Source organism: Condylura cristata, unplaced genomic scaffold (genome assembly GCF_000260355.1).
Source record: "Condylura cristata isolate star-nosed mole 26May11 unplaced genomic scaffold, ConCri1.0 scaffold00020, whole genome shotgun sequence".
In the NCBI taxonomy this organism is placed as follows: domain Eukaryota; kingdom Metazoa; phylum Chordata; class Mammalia; order Eulipotyphla; family Talpidae; genus Condylura; species Condylura cristata.
The window spans coordinates 994,694-1,018,049 of NW_004567121.1; the positions used below are offsets into that span (position 1 = coordinate 994,694).

The 23,356-nt window shown below is 49.5% G+C and overlaps 1 protein-coding gene across 1 annotated transcript in view; it reads right to left on the reverse strand.

The window, feature by feature from the left end:
• FBLN7 (fibulin 7) overlaps positions 1 to 23,356 on the reverse strand; it is a 35,315-nt gene that overhangs the window by 2,659 nt on the left and 9,300 nt on the right. The window contains exons 2-7 of the mRNA XM_004686108.2: positions 19,161 to 19,320; positions 14,777 to 14,947; positions 6,647 to 6,772; positions 4,788 to 4,928; positions 3,869 to 4,006; positions 1,277 to 1,415 (exon numbers count right to left, since the gene is read on the reverse strand). Of these exons, the coding sequence (XP_004686165.1) occupies positions 1,277 to 1,415; positions 3,869 to 4,006; positions 4,788 to 4,928; positions 6,647 to 6,772; positions 14,777 to 14,947; positions 19,161 to 19,320 (875 nt within the window). The remainder of the gene's footprint in view (positions 1 to 1,276; positions 1,416 to 3,868; positions 4,007 to 4,787; positions 4,929 to 6,646; positions 6,773 to 14,776; positions 14,948 to 19,160; positions 19,321 to 23,356) is intronic.

The following is a 23,356-nucleotide window of genomic DNA, read 5'->3' on the forward strand; positions in this document are numbered from 1 at the left end:
ACATGAGGAGTCAGCCTTGGGGAAGCTGGCCAGTGGGTGCTTGACCTGGCTTGTTTGCCCCAGATGACCACTTGCTTGAGGCCACCAAAGTGGCCTTCCCGGTCTCAGGTCCCTCAGCACAGGCAAGTAAGCAAGGTTAGTTTCGGGCATGACCAGGGAAGAGGTGGTCTGAGCAACCATACATGCATGCATGTGTGACTGTGTAAACGTGCAGGGAGTGTTACTATACTTTTTACAGATAAGTAAAGCTGGGCAGATTAACAGTAGTGACACTGCTAGTCAGCCTCTCCGTAGGGCCTGAGACTTCTCTCAGGGTGGGACCCCAGCAGTTAGCTGACTGGCTGGGGTGGGGGTGGGGTTTCCACATGAGCTTTCTTAACACCCACTGTTTATTCTCCAATCAAGAAAGCATCTTCCCAGTCATCTAGAGCCAGCATCTTGTGGAAATGTTTTTGATATTTCTCTATCTTCTCAAACATAAGAGAGAAATTCAATGTCGCCTCTTTGGTGAATGGTATTGCCATGGTTATGCAGGTTGATATCACATCCATGGTTAATGAGTGATGTTCCCAAAGGTTGGGCCATACAGGTCCCCTGTCCTTTCACCCAGTGACTCCTGTGGAAGATCCTGGTGTCTTCACTCTCACTGTAGCTCCCAGGCTTCAGTGCCACTGACTTTCTTACTGTTTCTAATCTGCTATCGCTCCCAAAGCAATTCAACCACCTAAACTTGTACAGTCAATTCATTTTTATGCTAGGGTCCCTGTGATTCTATTTCAGAAAAAAATGCATGCACTTTGTCCTCGCTGTCATTATTTTTAAAGGTCCATCACCCACCTTTTGGAAAAAAGACTCACAAAACTATTAAGGGTTGAGGTTGCTAGAAGTTAAATCCTCTAGTGCTACTAGAAAAGCAGAATGATAGAATGTAAAGTTGTGGGAGATGGAAGTGACTAGTTGTGGGGACATGAGAAACTGGTGGTAACCTTCTCCCTGCAGGGACACCCACATCCTTGAGGGGGATGCAGTCCCATCACCCTCCATGTCCATAGAGGAACACTGGGAACATTACTCCTCTCAGGGGCAATGGGCAGAGCACTGCATTCAGTGCAGACACAAGGAAGCCCTGAGAAGCCATACTTCCAGCTCCCCAACTTTCATCATTCCTTGGACATAACTGTACTTTTCCCCAAAAACTTCTTGGAAAAACGGCCCAGCCACTTTCTGTGGAGGCCTGGATGAGGGGCACGCTGTGTGTGGCCCAGGCTATACTCACAAGGGAGACGTCTTCACATAACTGGCATTGCCACTGCCCTCGGGGCACTCTGGGCTGACACACTGGAAGCCTCCACCTGTGTTGATGCATGTGGTTCCCGGGGGGCACACGGGCTGTGGGTTTACGCACTCATCGACATCTGAAATATGGGATACCCAGTGAGGATGACAGTCCCCGAATGCTTCCTCCTTGTCACTGACAGGGCCACACTAAAGACCCCATCGGGCATCAGAATGTGGTGTTCCAACTGGGTGAGCTTGCTAGATACCCAAGCAGCTGTCTTTCCTTTTTTAAAGATTTATTTATTTATGCATACAGGAACAGGGGTATGGGCGGGTGGTGGGGGTGGGGGCTGAGAGGATTCACCAGAGACAGAGTGGGGCAGATTGATTGAAATACTACTCTGCTGAGGGGAGCAGCAGGTGAGAAAGGAGAGGTCTGCTATGCCACAGGGGTCACCTCCCTGGTTGGGGGTCGAATTCATGTTGCAGTGGCTGCAGATAGCTTCCCGGGGCTGTTCTTTAACCACTTGCACCACAGGGATGGCTTCCAAGCCTTTTTGTTAAAGCAGGAAAGCCTACCTTTCTCAGCCACTTGAAGTCCTGGCTATTGTGGAAATGCTGGGGAACTCCCTTCCCAGACCTTGTTCCTCCCTGGGGTATAAGTGGTTGTGGATGCCTGAATGCAGTTGCAACACAGTGCTGCTCTCAAACCTGCCTCCCCTAACTGAAAGGCCCCAGGGCCTCCTGTCCAGGGCTGTTATCATGGCCCCTTAGGACTTCCTACTCAGCCTTACTCAACTCTTCTTTGTATGCTTTCTCTGTCTCTTTTAAGGTGTGAGTTTCCCAGGTGGAGGCTATGCATGGCCCTGCAAAGGCCTCCATGAATAATTATTGGATGGGTAGATGGGTGGGTGGATGGATGGGTGGGTGGAGTGAACCACTGTGGATACCTTCTCCTACTTTAGTCCCCAATTCCCTCTGAGTCCTACATTAGAGCCTGCTAGGATTCCACTGGGAAGCCACCTCTTCTCTCCCCTTCCCACCTCAGAGGGGCCTGCCAAGAGCCCTCTGCCCTCTCTCTTCCCCTCTACATCAGAAGTTCAGAACCAGTATCTGGGACCAGCTGGATGCTCTCCTGTGTCCTGTCTCCACAGGGGCACAAGTCTGTCCCCCTGGTGTGAGGCCACCTGCATCTTCAGCCCCACTCCTCTCCAAAATCCACTAGGTTACTGGGGTTACTGGGCCAACATCTGGGATGAGCAATAGGAGACCCCATCTTATTTCCATGTTTGAGATGCTTGTTCTGACTGAACTAATATGAAGTCTGTGAATCTGTGTTTCTCAAACCTGTTTTCCTTACAGGGGAGAAGGGAAAGGGGAGGCCTCCACATGTTAATAATTGAGTCATCACAAAAGTGAATGCAAGCCACTGGCAGCAGTCCCCAAAGCCCACTATGTCCCCAAAGTGGGTGATGAACCACCTTCAGGGCAGAAGTGTCTGTATCCTTGCCATAGTGACCAGACTGGGACTGTTAGTGTGTCCAGTGTTCCTGGAACCTGTCTGCTGGTAATGATGGTGACTGCTGGGGGAGGAGGGGTTCTCAGCCTCTCCATTTTGACAATCACCCCACTTTGCACATATCCCCTTTGGCGCCTTTGGGACCCTCCTGCTGACCTAGAAGCCAATACTTGCCAATGAAATCAACTTCCCACTGCATCTGGACTTGGCCTCAGAAACTTCAACCCAAGTCCTCCAGGAGGCTACTACCTAAGATCAGGATTCTCTGTTGGATGCAGAATTTTCTAATCCCGTCACTCCCCTCACTATCCTAAGATCCACTTTCTGTTGCTGGGGAGACTCAGTGCTCTGGACTGTTCCTCCTTGCTCTCAGGCCCTCTGACTTCCAGTTGGGTTTGGCAGAGTGGAACTGGAGGGGCTGCGGTGCTGATTCTTCTGACCGGCCCAGTTCTGGTGGTAGCTGTGTCCTCCACTGCCATGGAGGACCCTGATCGCACCCTCCTTCCCCTCACCTCTCAAGCCCTGAGGTAGCGATGCTCTCTTCCTCTTGGCTGTCCTTGAGTGGTCAGTCTCACTCTGGTCCTCAGTGGCTGTGGAGCCCAGCCACACTGAGACATTAGTGCTCACCGGGCACTGCCCCTTTGAGAGCAGACTTGGCAGTGCAGGGTATTAGAGAAGCTGCACTGTGTCAGAAGCCTCCCGGTAGCACAGTGTGGGTGACCGACTGGTTGCTCTGCCTTTGCATACAGCCCTAGCTAAAGGCATCGCTGAGTGGGAGGATATGATCTGCCCTTGAAACCAGTTACTTCCATAAGGTCAGAAAAGACTTTACCAATATGGTTAAGCAAGTACTTTCTCTATTTATATAGATGATGATGCAATTAATCTTGAGAAGTCCTTTTTTTTTTTTTTTTTTTAAAAGACTGAATATATCTGAAATCTCAAAGAGCCTAACACCATCCCCAAACTCCACTCCGTGGTCCTGGCAGGTCACTGCAGCAGCAAGTGACCAGGTATGCAGAGCCACCCTCCAGCCCCAAAGCCACCTGCCTCTGAGACAGTCTCACTCACCCTCGCAGCTCTTCCCATCAGCCAAGGTCCGGTACCCACTTGGGCAGGCGCAGCGGTAGGAGCCTGGGGTGTTCACACAGGTGTGCATGCAGAGCCGGGGATGTCCCTCTTTCCCGTAGAGCTCACACTCATTCACATCTGGGGGCAGAAGTGCTCAGTCTGACTCCAGAAGCTGCAGGGCAGAAGTCCTGGACAGAGCCCTGGTCCCAGTAGAGTACCGGGAAGGGCAGCAGGGATGCTCCCATTTTCCCAGAGGAGAGGGAGCTAATGTGTTAGACCCTGTTTTAAATCTCCCCCCACTCCTCACCCCCCCATCCCAGGCTAAAGCTGAAGACCAACAGGAGACCTAGCAAAAGCTGCAGATCAGGACTAGCAGCCTAGAGGGCAAGTGTGAGCCATGCCCCGTCTTAGCGCTTTGGGAATCATCTTTGGGGGAACGGAGAAAGAGGGTCCTTTCTGCCTTTGCAAAATGATGCTGTCAGCACCAACACACCTCCAACTCAGGTTTGAATCCCAGGTTTGGCTCCAGGAAGAACTTTGGTAATCACAAGGAGGAGCAGGAGAGGGCGGGCCAGCTAAGCTAGGCGGAGCGGAGGGCGGGAGCGCGTCCCTGGTCTGGCCGCGTGGCCCTGTACACCCGCGCAGCGCGCCGATTCAAGCTCCTCGCTGCCACCCACCCTTAGGATTCCAGCCCGGATGCGGGGCAGGTGCGGGCACAAGGTTCTCTTCCATGAATGCGCAGGCTCGCAGGATCTGACTGCCCGGAACCTGGGGTCCCCCCCTCGCTGCTTCCTCTACGCCCCACTTTCTTCAGACCCTTGCTAGCTACGTGCTAGCTTCGTCTCAGCCACAACTCGGGCAGCTTTTGCCCGGGCTCGCGGCCCGCGGCCCCAGGCCCCGTCCCGGCGAGCCCGCCTACCCTGGCAGACGCTGTCGCGGCCGTTGGCGCGGCTCAGGTGGAATCCCGCCTCGCAGCTGCACTGCTGCGCCCGCTCCACCTGCGCGCAGCGCGGCGCCCGGCTGAAGGCTGGCTCGCCGGCCACGCTGCCCTCCGGGGCGGCTGCGGGGAGAAGACACCCTCAGTGCCCGGCCCTGGCGCACCGGCCGGGGCCAGCCCTAAGTAGGGCCCGGGAGGAAAACCCAGACGGGGCGCGGCCCTTCTCAGAGGTCGCTCTGGAGTAGAGAAAGGAAAGACAGGTCATTAAGCAAAAAAAATTCAGCCCAAGGTGTAGTGCCCAGTCCAAGGGGAGGGCAGGGGAGCGCGCCTGGATATAATAATGTAAATCAGAAAGAGGTCTGGTGTGATGGTGGGGGGAGGGTCGTGAAGGAGGAGGGGGTGTGTGTGTGTGATTGTGTCAATGGGACAGAGTTCCCTTTCGCAAGATGAAGAGAATTCTGGAGGTGGGTGGTGGTGATGGTTGCATATATATATATATATATATATATATATATATATATATATATACACACACACACACACACACATTTAACAACAATCAAGAAAAGGGGAACAGATTAAAAAAGTAATAATCAGACAGAGTATCCTGGGGCTGCTGGAAAGATAGAGCAGAGCTAGTAAGGAGGCTCCCGGCTGGGCTCCAGGAAAGCCAGGAGTCACGCCTCTGCTGGGCCCTTCACCGATCCCATAGGACAGGAGTTGCCATTGGATGCACCTGCTCACCACCTCCCTCCTTTTCCTGAAGTCTAATTCTACCATGAGGATACTTGGTATCCTCCTGGTCCTGAGGAGTGACTGGCTATGAAGAGAAGCCCTCAGGTGAGGTGGGGCTTAGAACACTGGGACCAGCACACTTGGGGCCCCGTTTCTTTTTTTCCTTCTTGTTTGTAAGGAGGGTGAAGCAGTGGTGCCACCAAGAAGGTCCTGCCATCTGTTTCGGCAGAGAGCAGCCCCAGAGACAGGAATTGTCAGGGGGCCTCTGGACTCCCCTGGATGGCAACCTCCTTTTGAGAAAGCTGCCAGCAGGCTGACTCAGCTGAATAGAATCAAGATCGATTCGTCAGCAGATCTCTTGGGGGTAATATTTTAAACTGACCTAGGGCTGGGCTCAGTGCAAGGACATCAAGATTTGGCAAAGCTCTTGCTCTCTGAATATGCTATCAATTCCCGCACCAAGCACAGACTTTGCACACACATTGACAGGATGCTCCAGGCTCTCTGGCAAAGGAATAGGACCTACTTTGGCTCCCTTTTAAATAATAAAAACATTGGTTACAGCATAATATGCGGACTACCCTCTAATCCTTCTTATTAGGTTTTCTTGCATCTACAAAAACAGCTGCTGTTTGACTTCTAGACCTTCTGCCTGGAGGTATGTTGGGCCTTAAGATGTGGACAGTAACCTCATCACCAGTCAAATGTCTGGTTTACCAGGGCTGAAGATACTTGCACTTGTATCAATGGCTACTAATTTTGAGGATGTGATGGGAGCATTTGAAAGATGAACCTGCTTCTTTGTCTGCAGGGGTAATGTCCATCAAGTAAAGATGGCAGCAAGGAAATTTCTCTGGTCAAATACCCAATTGGAGAATTTTTCAGGTTGGGAGTCAGTCCTCCCATTTTCATTTGGCTCCCATAAGAAGTATCAAAACTCTGTGACTCCCACAGAGTTAACTCCACCCCCAGTAGCCACCTCAGGGGACCCGAGGAATCAGTGGACAGAAAATGGGAGAAACATTGACTTTCTGAGATCCCAACAGGGGGACCCTTTACCATGGTCTTCTCCCTTGTCCTCACCCAGTTCCATAACAACTACATACCTGTCTGTGCCTGATGTTGACAGCGGTTTCCAGTCCTCCCTACAGGACAAATGCATTTGTACTGGTTGACTCCTTCTGTACACGTCCCACCATTTTGACAAGGTTGGCTAGTGCATTCACTGATATCTAGGAAAAGGAAAACAATTCAAAGACAAGACTGTGAATTCTAATCCTAAAACAAATAACAAACAAGGATGGGTTAACTTTCTTCACATTGTAGGATGCTTCCAATGTCCTAGCTCTCCCTTGCCCATCCCCTGCTACTATCACATGAAGTAAGGAAGGCCCAAGAGGGCTGGCATGCAGCCTGTCCTCCATTCAGCAAGCCACATGCCATGGCACAAATCGTGCCCACCTGAATCTCTGCCTGTGGGAGCTGACCCATCACCTGGCCACGCTCCACCCAGAGGCACCACGTTCTAATTTTCAGTGCTGGTAGCTGGAGCCACAGGAAGCTACTGTGGGCACAAGCCCATACAGCCTAAGTCACAGCCCACCTGAACCTACCTCTATCAGCCCACATCCAGGTGGAACATATTTCAAATGAGTACCCAATTCAAGGGAGTCAGATGTAGAAGAAACAGCCTCTTGGAATATCCAGAGATAGAAAAATCAACTTTCTCCCCATTCCTACCCAGAAGCTCTCCTGTGTTTGACATTTCCTGTGCAACCAGGGAAAAGCCTTCCTTGATTCTTCCCCTCCTTAATGTTGAAAAAGAGAAGTGTTCCTTAATCATATACACAACAGTCCTGTATGTATATAGAGAGACACATATGTAGAAGTTTAATAGGTTATTCTCTGTGTGGTAGGGTTACAGGTAATTTTTCTTTGCCTACTTATAATTCTTTCACACTCTTCTATTTTCCCACAATGTGGGAATATCTAACTATAAATATCTAATTAGGAAAAAAGACAGTTTAAAAACCTTCCAGCCACATCTGCTTCTTATGAATTCCTTAAGCCCAGTTTTATCACACACAAAAGAGACCATTTCCAGCAGAGAGGTCTGTCAATTCACTGACTTGCCCAGAGCATCCTGGGAAAGAACACTGGCAACATCTCCTTGTTGGCATCAGAGAATCTCCCTGCTATGGCTATCGAGAGGAAGAAAAAGGTGCTAGTGCTGAGGACGACAGCCTGGCTGTGGGGGGATAGGCAGCGCCTTCAGCTTCTCTTGATTGGGGTGTTGCGTAGTCATTTACATGATTCTATTAATCACGAAAGGACCCAGATGCTCCAAATACTGCTTATCCCTGGGGAAGGAGCCTTTTCAATTTCTCAGTAACCTCAGCCGGGCCCGCTCTTACATTCTGTTTTCAGATGACCGATTCCCTGGAATGTGTCTGGAATGACACGGAACACAAATGCCACAGTGCTTAGAATTCCTTCACCCATTGTCCGGTCCCATTGTTGCTCAGCAGTGTAATCTGAGGTTGGACAGCCACTCAGCCATGAAGTTGTGGGCAGAAAGCCAAAGAGGGTGAACACTGGTATCTTTCAGCTTGGCCCCAGGGTGACCTGCACCATGGTTCTCTGCATGGCTTCCAGGGGAAGGCACTGAGCCAGGCCACACCTGCCTGCTTCTGGGGTGGAGGAGCCACACACGAGTGCCCGGGGCCCCATGCCCTCTCTCCCCTTCTGGATCGTGTTGCAGGATTTTTTAGACAAGCTCCACACAGACTCTCTTTCTGTGTCAATGGCATTCCACGACCTGATGCCCAGCCCCGGCGCCCCACTGTGTCCTGGGTGACATTTAGTAGTCATCATGCTCATATCTGTCCCGGAAAGTGGCTTTCAGTCAAGTGCATGGAGACTTCAGGGCTGTGAAGAGGGCACTGGTGGAGACCATGGGACAGGCTGCCAGCTAAAACCATGGAGAATTCCGTTTTAATCTACTGTTTAGTGAGCGCTTATTGTCGCCGTAGAACTGTGCCGAGTGTTTTAACAGACAGGTTCTGGTTGTTTTTCCTTTATTTTAATTCTTTCCTGTGTTCAACCATCTTGTTTCAAAATTCCACTTCTCCAATCGTTTCTTTTCTCATTCTTACTGAAGCGGTCCTTTTTGTTTTTATCATCAAAAGATTTCTTTCAACTCCTTTAGAAATATCAGATGACAGTTTTCATGGGCACGTCTTCTGGCATCTCTTCACTCCAGAGACTTTATTTTCTGTTTTGGTATAACAGTTTGTATGGGATTTGACAAAAATTATTTTCTGTTACTCATATTTAGGCAAAATATGAGAGCCCACACAGCTCTCCTCACATCTGATCCTAGCCTGTCATGTCATTGCTGTCACGTTTCTCATGTGGCTCGTGCCTTCTCGGCTCCCTGGCTCCACTTTCTCTGGAATCTCATGCATTTACCAATTTTCTTTGTTGGACTCAGTCTGAATCCTCTTTCCACTAGAGACCTTGATAGTTGAACTTTGTCCTAGGGATTTTTGAGAGTGGCCAGAGACTAGACCCCTCTGACTAAAACTTCTATTGACAAGGTGACCCCACAACTGAGGGAATCGACTCAAGAAGGCCACTCCTGAGGTAGATCCTCATACAATTATTCAGTTATAAAGAAATGGGGGAAAAAATCCTCTGGACATCTGGGTGAAAAGACCTAGATGCTTATTATGCCAACAACGATATCAGTTAAAACAGAAAACAGAGACATATTAAGATACTCATGTTGGTTTATAATGGCATACATTTAAAACTTATATATGTTATAATGCGATGTTACCTTAAAAAAAAAAGTCAATCTAGGAAAGAATATATGAGATGGGTTTCTTATGCCCACATAAGGGGCATCCAGTGGTAAAGCTGCACCCTTTCTCAAAGAGCAACAACCGGAGGCTTTGCCCTGAGTTCCTTTTGTAGCTGACTTGAGAGATGTCAACATGAGGATGGCAGTGACCATCAATACCAGGACTCTGGCAAAAGGAGAGAAGACAGCGGGACTTCCCTACAGAAAGACAGATACCTTCCCAGATAAGACAAAAACCCACCTGAAGCCAATCTAGCTTCTGGAGTGAGCGGTCAGAGACCAAATAGACAGGTGACACACTGGCACCTGTCGCTGACGCTGCCAAAGGGCATGCTGGAGAGGTAATAGGAGACATGCTCAGAGTTCTCTCATCACAAGATGACAGATGTTAATGAAAGGATTACTGTGATAATCATTTCCCATAATCATTTGACATGAAGTCAGACTGTTATGCTATCTACCTGAAACTTACACAGTGCTGTGACAACTGTATCTCAAATAAAACTGGGGAGATCAGAAGATGGTGGTAAATGACTCGATTAGGAAGAAGTTACAATATGGAGCCTGGTGGGAGGGGGCGTGTGTGCCCATTTTCTTGAACAAACTGCAAAGGAATAAGCCTGGGCTTACAGCAGGGTTGGGGAGTTGGCAAAGATTATCGATTTTAAAAAGATACAATTACATATCGATCACTTGTGGCATATGGAATTTATTTCAACCCTGGTTCAAAGACAGTGTTAAAAATATGAAACTAGGCCCTCCCTGGTGGCGCAGCGGGTTAAAGCACTGCACTGAGAAGCTAAAGCCACTTCTTCATGAGTTCGATCCCCGCCTGCCCCGGAGGTGACCACATAACGTGGCAGACCTCTCCTGACCCGCCCGCTGCTCCCCTCAGCAGTGTACTTCATCGATCTGCCTGTTCTGCCCCCCACTCTGTCTCTGGTGAAGCCTCTCACCGCCCTTGAGCCTCTGGCCTGTACCCCAGTTCTGTATGCACAAATAAATAAATCATTAAAAAAAAATATGAGACCATTGGAGAAATTTTCACCCTGACTAAATATTGTAAGATAATAAGGAGCTGCTGTGTTGATAATTACTTGGCTATAAGTACATGGGGGCCATTATGCTGTGCTTTTTACTGGTGTGTCTGCCTGAAATTTTCCATGTTGAAAATGTTTTAGGATTGCTTGCCTAGGCATTATTTATGATTGTGAAAAATCTGGAAGCAGTAGAGGAATGATTAAATAAGTATAGACTAGTCCTCTTGAGGAAGTGTCTCATATTATTCAAATTTTATTTAGAAAGAAGAGTGAAGGGAGATTTGCTTATGTTAATTTAACACAACACACATAATCCTGAATATGTGATACTTGTATATATCTGCTTAGGTAAAAGTCTGAAAGAAAATTCATCATCTTTAAACATAAGTGCTCATTCATTCAGTTGCTGGGCACATCAGCCAGCTAGTCATTCTAACTATTACATGGCTGCGGTACGAAAGGCAGCTTTTTCTAATCAAACCCTTTCAAGAAATTCTCTGAGGAAAGGCCTGATGAGCCAAGGTAAGTGAAAGGAGCTGTCCTCTATCCTGACTAAAATAACCTTGCAAACATGCAAACCGACGCCTTTCTGACCGCCACCTGGGACTTGCCACCTGCCTCTTCAGTCTCCTTTGCTCTCCTTCATTCAATCTAGGAGCCCTTTGGGTCTTCATCCTCAGTCACTTATTTTCTGTCTCTAGCCTCTCTTCCTACTACTTTTATTGTTTCCATTACTTTAGATACTCTCTCTATGCTAATAGCTCACAACTACTTATCTCTGATCCAGCCTTCACCCTTGAGCTCCAGACCCTACATCTAACACTGTGTTCTGCTGCTCTGGGGTTGATAACTAGATACGTACAACTCATGTCTCCATGCTTAAATTAATTATCTCTACTAGTATGTCCCATAGGCATTTTAACTTGACTTTTATCTTTACTTAAGTAGGATTCTGATCAATGACCACTCAGAGATTGTTTAAGAAGAAACCTCTGTATGTTGATAGCTAGGTCTTATTGTTATAGGGCACCCCAGTATAAACTGTGCTGCCTGTCTGTGGGCCCTCAGCCGTGCACTTAAAATTTAATTGTACTGTAGGCACACACAAAAAGGCAATGGGTTTATTTACAAAGAAGAGAAAGGAAAGGAACAACCCAGGGAAAGAGAGAGAGATAAAAGGTTAACTAGAATATTGGCCCTCCCTGGTGGCGCAGCGGGTTAAAGCACTGCACTAAGAAGTCAAAGCCACTTCCGCATGAGTTCGATCCCCGCCTGCCCCGGAGGTGACCACATGGTGTGGCAGACCACTCCTGACCTGCCCACTGCTCCCCTCAGCAGTGTACTTCAGTGTATCTGCCTATTCTGCTCCCCACTCTCTCTGGTGAATCCTCTCACCCTCCGCATCTCTGGCCTGTACCCCAGTTCTGTATGAATAAATAAAAAAAACTTTAAAAAAAAAAAAAAAAAGGTTAACTAGAATATCTTACCAGCTTGGCTGACTTGGAGCTCTAGTAATAAACTGATAGCTCCCAGTCACACAGTCCCAAGAGTGTTGGCAGAGCAAGAGAGCCATTGTCTTTCCTCCACCAGAACTGTTGAAAATGGCTCCCTATTTATCCCCCAAAGCCCCAGAATGCCTGCTTAGCTCCGCCCTTGGGGTCCTCACAGTTCTCTCCCTAGTACTGCTGGGAGTTGTAGTTTCCAATCACTGGAGTAGGGTGTGGAATCCAAAAAGCTACAGTAGGGGGTGGAGTTCACAAACTGCAGTTCCTTTAGGACATCCTTTCCCCTTAATATTGTGTCCTCCAAAGACATCATACACACTACCACCCAACCCTGAGTCTGGGGGGCCTTGACTTCCCTCCCTCACTCATAGCCCATATGGGAGAGCAGCCAGTTCCACCAACTCTCTCTCTCAATTTCCTTTCATTCTCCCCTGCCATCTCTTGTCCCTGGACAACCATTGTTACTTCTAATTCATTCTCTGCACGGCAACCAATCACCAGGTGCTGGAACTAACAGCTCACTGTCTGCACAGCCTTCTGGCGCCTGGCGACCTGACCTGTGTGTGTCTCCGCACCCCTTGCTCACTCACTGTCTATCCACACACTGCTCCTAGGATGAGTTTTTATAACTTATTTTTCATTTCCTCAAGCATGCCACATTCTTCTCTTCCTTGAGACCTTGGCACATGTTACGCTCCCTAGAATGGCATCTTCCCATGCTGCCCATTCACCTTGGTCACGTGACTAGATCCCGTTTATCGTTTCAATCTCAGCATCACTGAGATTGTCATTGTCTTAGAGAGACCTTTGACTATTCCTCATCTCCGTGGTATTTATTCTTAATCCTTTGTTAGGTAATTCCTCTCCCTGTCCCACCAAAAGTATTGCCCCCCCCAAAGGTCAAGTCATTTACCTTTGTATTTGACTAGCTGTTTTTTTTTTTTTTAAGATTCATTTTATTTATTTATGCATACAAGAGCTGGGGTACAGGCCAGAGGTATGGGGTGGTGGTGGTGGTGAGAGGATTCACTGGAGACAGAGTGGGGAGTAGAACAGGTGGATGAACTGAAATACACTGCTAAGGGGAGCAGCAGGTGAGTCAAGAGCGGTCTGCTGTACCATGTGGTCACCTCCCTGGCCATGGATGGAACTCGTGCTGTAGTGGATGCCAATAGCTTCATTGTGTTGAGACTTAACCGCTTGAGCCTCTAGGGAGGCCCCTGTATTTAGCTAGCTGTTTTGCTTGTTTCTACCTTAGTATGTGAGCATGAAGTTAGATGGTATCTCTTAGGTGTAGCATTGAATCCTGGCCCTCAGCACAACCCAGAATTGGTGCTGATGAAAATCGGTTGAGCAAATGAATGTTTAAAAAGTAGTGGGGAGGGACCTCCCTGGTGGTGGAGTGGGTTAAAGCATAGCACTGAGAAGCTAAAGCCACTTCCGCATGAGTTTGATTCCCACCTGCCCCAGAGGTGACCACATGGCGCGGCAGACCTCTCCTGACCCGCCCGCTGCTCCCCTCAGCAGTGTACTTCGACATTCTGCCTGTTCTGCTCCCCACTCTGTCTCTGGTGAAGTTTCTCGCTGCCCCTGAGCCTCTGGCCTGTACCCCAGTTCTGTATGAACAAATAAATCTTTAAAAAAAAAAAGTAGTGGGGATAGGATGACTGACCAAAAAAAAAAAAAGTAAACTCTCTTTTCCCAAAATGGTGGTCAGGGACAAAAGCATTTACTTTTCTTTGGTTATTCATGCTGTCAAAGGGACGAGGCCGATAGCCATGGTTCCCCCCAATTCCAAACGTTTTAAAAACATGCCTTTCAGAGAAAGAGGGAAAAAGGGAAATGATTCAGGAAACCAAGTGGCTGTTTTCCACTGTGGAGTTCTGGAACCTTCCTCTGCCCACTGGTTTTTTTTTTTAATGGTGTAATTATGTGTAATTTCCCTTTATGCCAAGTTGGGCTCATCATCTTTCCAGGCAATTGACTGGAGATTGGGTGCAGGGAAGTTATTAAAGTGCTGCCAAAGTTTTCATTGACCCTTTGGGTCCTGAAATGAATCCCCTGTAATTAAGAAATTATTCCCACTATGGTCTCTATATATTGTAACTTTGAGACTGTTGATTTGGAACATGAAATGGATGCATGCAGTAGGGCTGATAAGATCTAGAACCACCCTGGGGCCAGTGGAGTGTGGGGGTGGTTAACTGGACTGCTGATTGCCAGCCTATGTCTTACCCACATGCCACAACTGGTCGCTAAATAGAAGAGAGAAGCACTATTCTCCCTCTAGACAATCCCTTTTAGACTCTCACTGGGAACAGCATCCACTAGTCAAATAAATTCCCACTGAGGTGTGTCAACACAGGCACTGGCCACCCGAACAGAGCAGCTGTGAGGAACATTTCTTGAAGTACCTCCTTCTTGTTCCTCTCCACACCCCACAAAAGGTTTCTTGTCCCAAGGTCAATAAGAGCCAGTCATTACTGAGAGTGGAAAGAGGCATTGAGGGACATAGACCTTGCAGTCGGAGCGTCCAGTCTGGATCAACAGCCTGCCCTCAGTTGCATAGGCTTGGACAAGTTCCTTCACCTTTCATGCCTCAGTTTCCCCATATACAAACCAAGATGGAATTGTGAGGGTGTTTTAGTCAGCTCCTGTGGCTAGGGGGCAGCCCAGGCCTGCGCAGAGGTGCCATCAGACACACTGGCTGCAGTTCTGGGACTGAGGAGTGGTCAGGAAATCAGGCAGAATATGTCCCTAGGAGTTTCCCTTTCCACCCAGCAGACCCCTGGGGTGGGGGTGGAGGTGGGGGAGGGAGGGTTGTACCTCTACAGCGGGGCTGCTCTCCTGTCCAGGTGCCATTGGGCAGACACACCACGCTGCTGGGTCCAACCAGCCGGAACCCAGGGTTGCAGGTAAAATGGACTTCGTGATCCACTAAGTACTTGCTTCCAAACTTCCTGCCATCAGGAGGAGCATTCAGAGCAGGGCAGGAAACTATAAGGAGGAAGGGAAGGAGCACAGCGATTTAGACATCAGTCTCATGGCCCCCACCTTCCAGGGCGCTCTGTTGAGTGACCACTCCATGGTGCCCTGGGCTGGGCACTGTAGAAGCATTGCTCACTGAATCCTTAGGCACTCTGGGCCTGGGTGATAGGATGCCTGCTTGTGCCACATGGAGCCATGACTCAGAGACACTGGTGTTTTCAGGCCTCACAGCAGGGAGGTCAGAGTGGGGCTTGCGGCCTGTGTGCCCCCACCTTCCCGCTCGCTCTGCTTTCCTGGGGCTCTGGCCACACAGGTTGCCTTCATCTCCTTCATCTCCTGATCAGGCCAGACTCCATCTTAACTCTAGTTCTGAGCTTTCGCTCTTCTCTCTGCCTGGAATGTTCTTTCCCTGGAGCCTCTTACCTTGGCTCTTTCTCACTCATTTGAGCCTCCACTTGAGACCATGGCCTCCCATTATGTTCTCTGATACCCTGCTTAGCTAAAACCTCCTCCGGGCTCATTTGGCTTCCTCCTCGCCATGTGTGTCTGCTCCCTCAGAATGGAGTGTAAGAGGGTAGGGTGCTGTCTCATGTCACTGCCACAAGCCTGGCACTAGCCTAGTGCCTGGCACTTAGTAATTGCCCAACAAATAATTCTTGCCACATGAATAAAGCCATAAGTATTTATTGAGTTTTTATTATGTGCCAGGCACTATAGTAGGTGTCTTGGGGGTACATCAGGGACCAAAACAGACAAAATCAGCACTCAGGAAGCCTCTATCACTGGTGACAGTGAAAATCAATAAGCAGATGGCAGAGACTGATAGAGTGATCGCGTCATGTAGAAATGAAAGCAGGGAACAGAGCTGGAGGTGCCAGGGGAGGGGCACATTTGTGAACAGAGTGGTCTGGATGGCCCTCACTGGCGCAAAGGGCTAAAGGAGATGACATAACCATGCAGGTGATCTGGGGAGGGCAGCGGGGAACACGCAGGTGCAAAGGTCCTGAGTTGGGGTCTGAGAAATGTCAAGGAGGCCCTGCGGCTGCAGTGGGTGGGGCTGTTGAAGGGTTTGAGCAGTTTTGGGGTGACGGATTTACAACCTGACAGCACTGCTGTCAGCTGCAGCTTGAGGTGCAGAGTCCGATGTGAGCGCATAGAGGGAAGCAGAACCCTGGGCCTGGTGAAGGTGGGTCAGGCCAGGGCAGGAGCTGGGGTTGGACAGAGATGGCCTGGCCTGGCTGTGCTGTGAAGGCAGAAGCAGCTGTGTTATCTGAAGGACAGTGATGCGCTGTTACCTGCCCCAAGGGGCTGCCTGGCACCCAGACACTACTTATTTAATGAGACAGTGTCCACAGGCTGGACTTAGATTTAGCTCAGTTGCAAATTCATAAATACTTCCAAAAACACGTTAGGATAAAGTGTCATTTGTAGAAATACTGCTCGGTTTTTTAACTGATGAAAATGAAGCTGTTGCTCTAACTGTAGGCTACTGTGGTGCCAGTGTCATGGACATCCACCATGATGGGAGATCAGCCCACAGGTTGATGTGGGGGATCCCTGCATCCCCACCAGGCCTCTGGGTTCCTGAGGGCAGCAGGCAAGGCACTATGACTCTGGCCCCAAATCCCACCTGTGTTCTTCCTGGGGCGGTGGTGGCAGGCTGGCCTGGGGAGAAGGGCAAGAGCCTACCGTGCCAAGTGCTCTCAGTGCCCCTTGGCTACTGGGGACACCTGCTGGTAGCTGGACCATGGTCATAAGGGTGTGTGAAGGGAGTGTGAGCTTACCTCCTAGCTCTTGGGCACTGCCGGCTGCTGCCTCAGGCCCCTAAAATACATGACTTAATAGCTCTTTTAAAAACTTAAACTGCTTTAAGGTGTATAAAGGACCATGGGAGAAAATAATAATAATAATGAACTATAGACCAGAGACATTTTACAGGTGTGGAGTGGGATCAAAAATGGGGGGAGGGGAAGTGCACTGGACTATGGTGATGGCACACGGGTGATTTGGTGATGGGAAGCCCACGGGGATTACAACTGAGGTGGAAAAACTCACAAAATAATGTAAAATATATATTATTTAAAAAGAAAAAACTTACCGCTTTATTATGCTGAAAGGATTGAAGGTGTTTTAAAGGGAAAGTTATGGGGTCTCTCCAAGGGTGAAAAAACTTTTGAATCCTAAAGAAGAAAAACTACCTGCTGGAGCAACTCACAGATAAGTCACACTGCACTACCTTAAACAGTTCCGGCACAAAGTGCATGTTCATAAATGCTAGGAGAATTAAAGACTGGATGCAGTGGGAGCCAAAGGCTTCTGCCCAGTGGGAGGACATACTTCCTGGAGGGCTCATTTCGCCATGACACGTCCTGGTGAGCCTCCAGGGCCACAGGGGAGCTCCTTGCACCTTCCGGAGTGAGGTCAATGTGTAAGGAATGAGATCAGCAATTAAGCAATCCTAGCAGTTTGGGAACATGAATGGAATGAAACTGCCTGCATGAGCCCCAAAGCTGGTCAGTGGTGTCTCCAGGAAAGCAAAGTTGGGGAGACAGGATGAAGATACCTTAAAGAAAAGTCAGAAAGAGGAAGGCCAATTTCCCACTAGGAATTTTCTCCTTAATCCCCAGCAAATGTCATTAAAAAAAAAAAAAGCAAAAGATAAATTTCTTACTTGCTGCAGTTAGACCTGGGGCAATCGCCCTAGGCACAGGTGAGTTCCCAGCCCCCACCCCAGCACACTGCACTGGGAATCCTGGTAGCTGCCTGCCCACATCCACACATGAGAGACACAATGTCTGGTGACAATCTTTTCAAAAAGAGAATTGGTCATTTCTGACAGTCTCACATGGTTCAGGGAAGAGACCCTGAAGTTGGGGATGAGGCTGTAATTAGAAAGAGCTTCCTTCTGGCTACGTGAGTGGCTGGAGGCCTCTAACTCCAGCAGGCCAGTTTTTAAAATTATCTCCTGCAGGTTCTTCTCTCAAACTTCAAGGGGTTATAGGCACCTCTCCTCCCATGAAGACAGAAAGGAACTGAGAACTTGAGCCTGTCAGGAAAAAGAAATTCACCAGATCTAGATAATCTAGTGAATTCTAACTCACTTCTCTTGGCCTCAGTTTCCCTGGCTGAAGCATAAAGGAAGGATGTCCTGCCTTGTGTTTGGAGTGATGAGTCTCACAGAGGGCTAGACCCTCACAGCACCCTGGAAAGCTCAAGGCAGTTTGGTGGCTAAGTCTACTTCCGCACCAGGGGTGCCAAGACAGTCAACTTGGTGCTAAGACACTGGATTTGCTACCAGATCTCTGAGAAGGTGAGAAATCCAATGCCTTCCCAGCAAGCTTCATCTTACATGAGGACAAGACATCAGCTATTCCAAGGGCTTATGACTTAGTCAGCAGGACACGCCCCCACCATACCCTCCCCCTGGGGAGCGGCTGGAGCATGTGCAGCTGGCCATCTGGGCCTGCACAGTGAGCCAGCTGTTGCACGGACAGCCAGGAAAAGCACCAGGGTCCTCAGAGTTTGATCCTCAGGAGAGGGAATTTGGGGGTGGGGAGGGGTCACTGTAACCTCACTAGACAAACAGATCTTGCCCAGCAGCCTTCCCTCCCACCCCTCTGGCACTAATGAGGGAGTCATTCTCATGCCTGAAAATCTAAAGCCAATGCCAGTCCCTGGGCTGCATCAAGCATACCACACTGGCTTAAGAATGTTGATCCAGGGGGACGGTGTGTGTTCAAGGAGGTTATATGTGGGAACTCTCGGCGCCTTCTGATCCATTTCCCTGTACATTTAAAACTGTTCTAAAAAGTGAACCCATTAAGTGGGAAAAATAAATGAATAAATAATAACAACCTGGAACCAACTGGTCTACCTCGGCAGGGACTGGGGAAGGAGACACTAGCTTTGGCTCTAAAAGTGGTGCTTTTCAACAGTCTGTGAAGATAACATGCAGGCATGAACGTTACTCAGCCTAGAATGAAAGGTCTAAGAGAAAATGCATGATGTTCAGATGGGGAGAGGAGGGCTGGCAGATGCCTTCTGAATACGGTGCTACCTTCCCCACCAACCCGTGTTAACAACCAGGCCCAGAAGGAAAGTAAGGCAGGGAAAGGACCCCACTGTGAGGCACAAAGAAGCACGGGCAGGTCAGGAGGGGGAGAAAAGCCACAGGGAAGGGTCTGAGTGCTGGGTGGCACCAGCAAGTTGACTGGGTGCCCACCTGGGGGTGCCTCTGGGCCCACTTGGGCCACAGAGCTCTGCAGTGCAGCCAGGCGGCTCTTCATGTTGCGGATGCCCTCGGCGAAGCGGGTCTCCTGGCCCTTGAGCAGCTGCTGGAGCTGGCGGATGGCTGTGAGGAGCTGCTGCTTGCTGAGGCAGTTCTGGGGAGAGAAAAACCACCTGCACCACCCTCTGTGATGGGTTCATTCCCACGTGCTCAGTCGGGACCCAGGATGTGAGTGTGAACGCCTAAGGTGTCCACTGCCCCAGCGTTCCCTCTAGACAGTGACATCTGTCGTGTTAGGCCACCCGATGACAGACCCAAGCACACACATGGTAGCCCCAGTTCACCCCTCAACCAACACAAGACTCCCATTTCCACAGTGAAGGCAGCAGTGGTGACTCCGGGTGCTGGGCCCAAAGTTGTCTTGGACGGTCGGTCGCTGACTGCACAAGGCACTCCTGATTCTCTCAATTAAATGCTCGGATACCTGGGGCTCGGGGGACCTCTTCTTTCTTGCATTTAAAAAATTTTTAAAAGCAGAGTGATGCTAACATATACAAAACAGGCCAAAGAGGGATGACAATGATCCTACTTAAAAAAACGTAACAGGTCAAAAAAGAAAAGAATCTCAATAGAGTCAAAGAAGCGATGCCAGTTATGGTGATTTTGGAAAAGCTTTAAAAACAGAACAAGGAGGGCCCTCCCGGGTGGCGCAGCGGGTTAAAGCACTGCACTAAGAAGCTTAAGCCACTTCAGCATGAGTTCGATCCCTGCCTGCCCCGGAGGAGACCACATGGCATGGCAGACCTCTCCTGACCCTGACCCACCGCTGCTCCCCTCAGCAGTGTATTTCGTCGATCTGCCTGTTCTGCTTCCCACCCTGTCCCTCTCACCTTCCACATCTCTGGCCTATACCTAGTTCTGTATGAATAAATAAATAAATCTTTAAAAAAAACCCAAAAAACAGAACAAGGAGACTCATGCTTCCACGATAGTCACTTAAGTCAACATCCAGCGTCAGACTTAGTGATGGGTCTCCAGGATCTGAGAAGAGCCAAGATATGAGAAGGAGCGGGAAGCTGACAGTGGGAGCGACTCTGGACTCACGGGGTTGTGAGTGACCTCACCATGGCCTCTTCTTACCTGACTCATGATCTTCATGGAAGAAGGGAGACCATCAAGAAGATACTGGGAGTTACCTGAAGGGAGAGGCTTACAGCTGCCTTGTCCTTTCATTTTGTTTTCATACTTATTTTTTCTATATACAACTGGTATTCATTTTATAAATTTTAACATCTTCTAAAAAACCAGTGGGGTGGTGGGGAGGCACGTGGCCTCTGCAGCCTGGGTGGCTTCCGGCCTCGCCGTGGAGCGCTGCCACCAGGGTGGAAACAGCCACCGCCGCGCTCCCAGGGAGGCTGCCAGGCCTGCACCTTGGAGATCGCACCAAACAGATGACTCACTGGCCTGATTCAATGGATGCTTTTGACAAAGCTGAATCCCCAGTTGCCCCTGCAACTCGTTAATCCATGGGGGTTCCTTGGCTGCCACCCTAGCCAGGGCCTGACTGGGCTCAGCCCCAACTGCAATTGCTGGGAAGAGAAGTCTTGTTTGCTTCCCTTCTTCCTCCCCCGCTGTGGTCCTTCCCACACAGTTTCCGGGGCACCGGGCAGTGACCTCCCACAGTCCTTTACCTGCCCAGTACTGCATCGAGATCCCACTTTTACCTCATTTCCCACAGCCACACATCCCCTGCTTTTTTAAAAAAGGGGGGACAGGAATGCTTTTATAGGAGCCTACATATAATTACATTCGAGATGGTCTTCCCATACGCACAGCTATCTTAAGAGTACTTGGCTGGCAGCAGCCTGTGAGGAAGGCCTGAGCTTGTCTCTATCTCATGGATGAAGATCTAGAACCTGACAGTCCAGCGACCTGCCCCAGATCATGGGGTATAGGAGCTGAGCTGTAGAGCCAGCGGGGAGCCCAGCTGACTCCCACCCCAGCGCGCCCGTATGCCCCACCAGCCATCGTGCCCCATTACACTGTCCGATGCCTCGTCTCTTTTGTTCCTCACGCACCTGTGTGGTGGATGGTCTTACTTATCTGCACTATGGCTGATAGTTCTATGACCCAAGCCAAACATTCCATAGAATGTAGATGTCTAACTCCTATACAAATTTCAGGTTGGGAGCATGGGCAGTGAGGCAGGAAGTGGGGAAGGAGTAGGGAGAAAACATCCCTCACCACACTGTGCCAGGCAGCTGCTGGCCTCCCTTTGCAGCCAGCCCTGGCCCAGACCTCAGGGAGATGGTTTGCAGAGCTGCAGTTGCCTTGGGTACACAAAAAGTCTAAGTTTTCTTTTTTTTTTTAAAGATTATTTATTTATGCATACAAGAACGGGTGTACAGGCCAGAGGTGCAGGGGATGAGAGGATTCACCAGAGACAGAGTGGGGAGTAGAACAGTCAGATGTACTGAAATACACTGCTGAGGGGAGCAGCAGGCGGGACAGGAGAGGTCTGCCGCTCCATGTGGGTCAGAACCTCCCTGGCTGAGGATCAAACTCGTGCTGCAGTGGCTGCGGATAGCTTCATAGCACCGTGCTTTAACCCACTGAGCCACCAGGGATGCTAAGTTTTAAAGAGGAGAGAGGAGACCAGTAACAAGGCCTCTGCAGGACCTGGCACCGGTGACACAGGGCTCCTGGGGGACATGTATGGAGGAAGGGAAACATATATGGAGGCCCCAGTAAGTACAGAAAGAAGGGGAGCATGTCTGGAGGGAATGGGACCCAGATCACTTGGCTAGTGAACAGCCAACTGTCTCTAGTTCTCAGGGTTCTTCTGAAACAATTGTCCTCTGCTTTGAGTGGCACTTCCTGGAGTCCTGCTTCGCACCCATGTCATGGACAACAGGCACCAGCCACCTGCCCCTCCAGTGCTCATGAGAGTTAAGAAAGATGTGGGCATCCTGCCAGTTACAGCTGAAAGCATCAGGTCCATCACACGAAGGCTGCATGCCAGGCAGGAAGGGAGAGGGACACATGGTGGGAGGATTTGTTGAGGAAAGGTTGGAAAGCCTTGGCTGTGCCTGTTTCTGACCCTGCTGGGGTGATGGTAACAGAGTTCAGTATTATGCAAAGACGTTCTTTGTGAGCCTGGAAATAAACCTATGCACACACCATCAATTGATTTTCAACAAAGGAACCAAGAATGTACAATGGGGAAAGGAGAGTCTTGTCAGTAAGTAGGCTGGGAAAATGGACAGCCAGAAACAAAAGAATGAAACCAGCCTCCAGTCTTAGACCATGCATAAAACAGTCAACTCATATTGGGTTAAAGACAAACAAAAGAGGTGTGTGTCCTGTTTCCCCCCACCCCCCGGGTTCAATCACCCCCTGCCAAGCCCTCCCATCCCACCCAGGCCTCCTTGTGGTTTGGGCTCAATTTATAAAGGAAATTCAAGACCCAGAACTACTCTTAAGGCATCAAAGGTAGGACTGAAACTCTAGGGGCACAGGGGCCCACAGGGGTGTCCTTGAGGCTTTCGTTCTCACATGTCCAGGCTTGAAGTCCCGCACGGTGGCTCTTTTGGCACAGCAGCTATTTCTGAGAGCCCCATAGGGAACGCCAAAGCCCGGACCCCTCCAGTGGCCACAAGTTACCCTCCAGTCCTCGGGGGGCCGTCTCTCGCTCTGGTTCCTCCCAAGCCACAGCTATGTGTCAGGTCAGCACTTTGCTAATGGGAACACAGATGTTTTGATGCCTTTAGGTCTAGGAAGGGACCAAGGACACTTGCCAAATGTGTGCCTGCTGGCCAAGGTCGGAAGCCCTCGGTGTCTGAGTCATGTTGGATCTGTGCATGGTTTTTTCCTCCAGAAGTTATTTTAATTTTAGACCAATTTGGAGGCAGATTATAACCCTGACTTCTCTCATCTCAGTGACCTCTAGCCAGCATCCTCAAAATGGATGTTTCTGGGGGAAAGTCGTAATTCTTTTGGGGAGTTACCCAGCAATCTTATAGTAGTCAGGGCTCCTAGAGAAATAGAACCCATAGGCTGTCCACCACTTATGGACACATCCTACTAAGAGGGGGGATCGAGAGACATTGGTTTTTAAGGAACTGGCTCATGAAGTTTTGGGGCTGGCAAATGAAAAGCTGTAGGATAGGCCATTGAGCTGGAGAACCAGG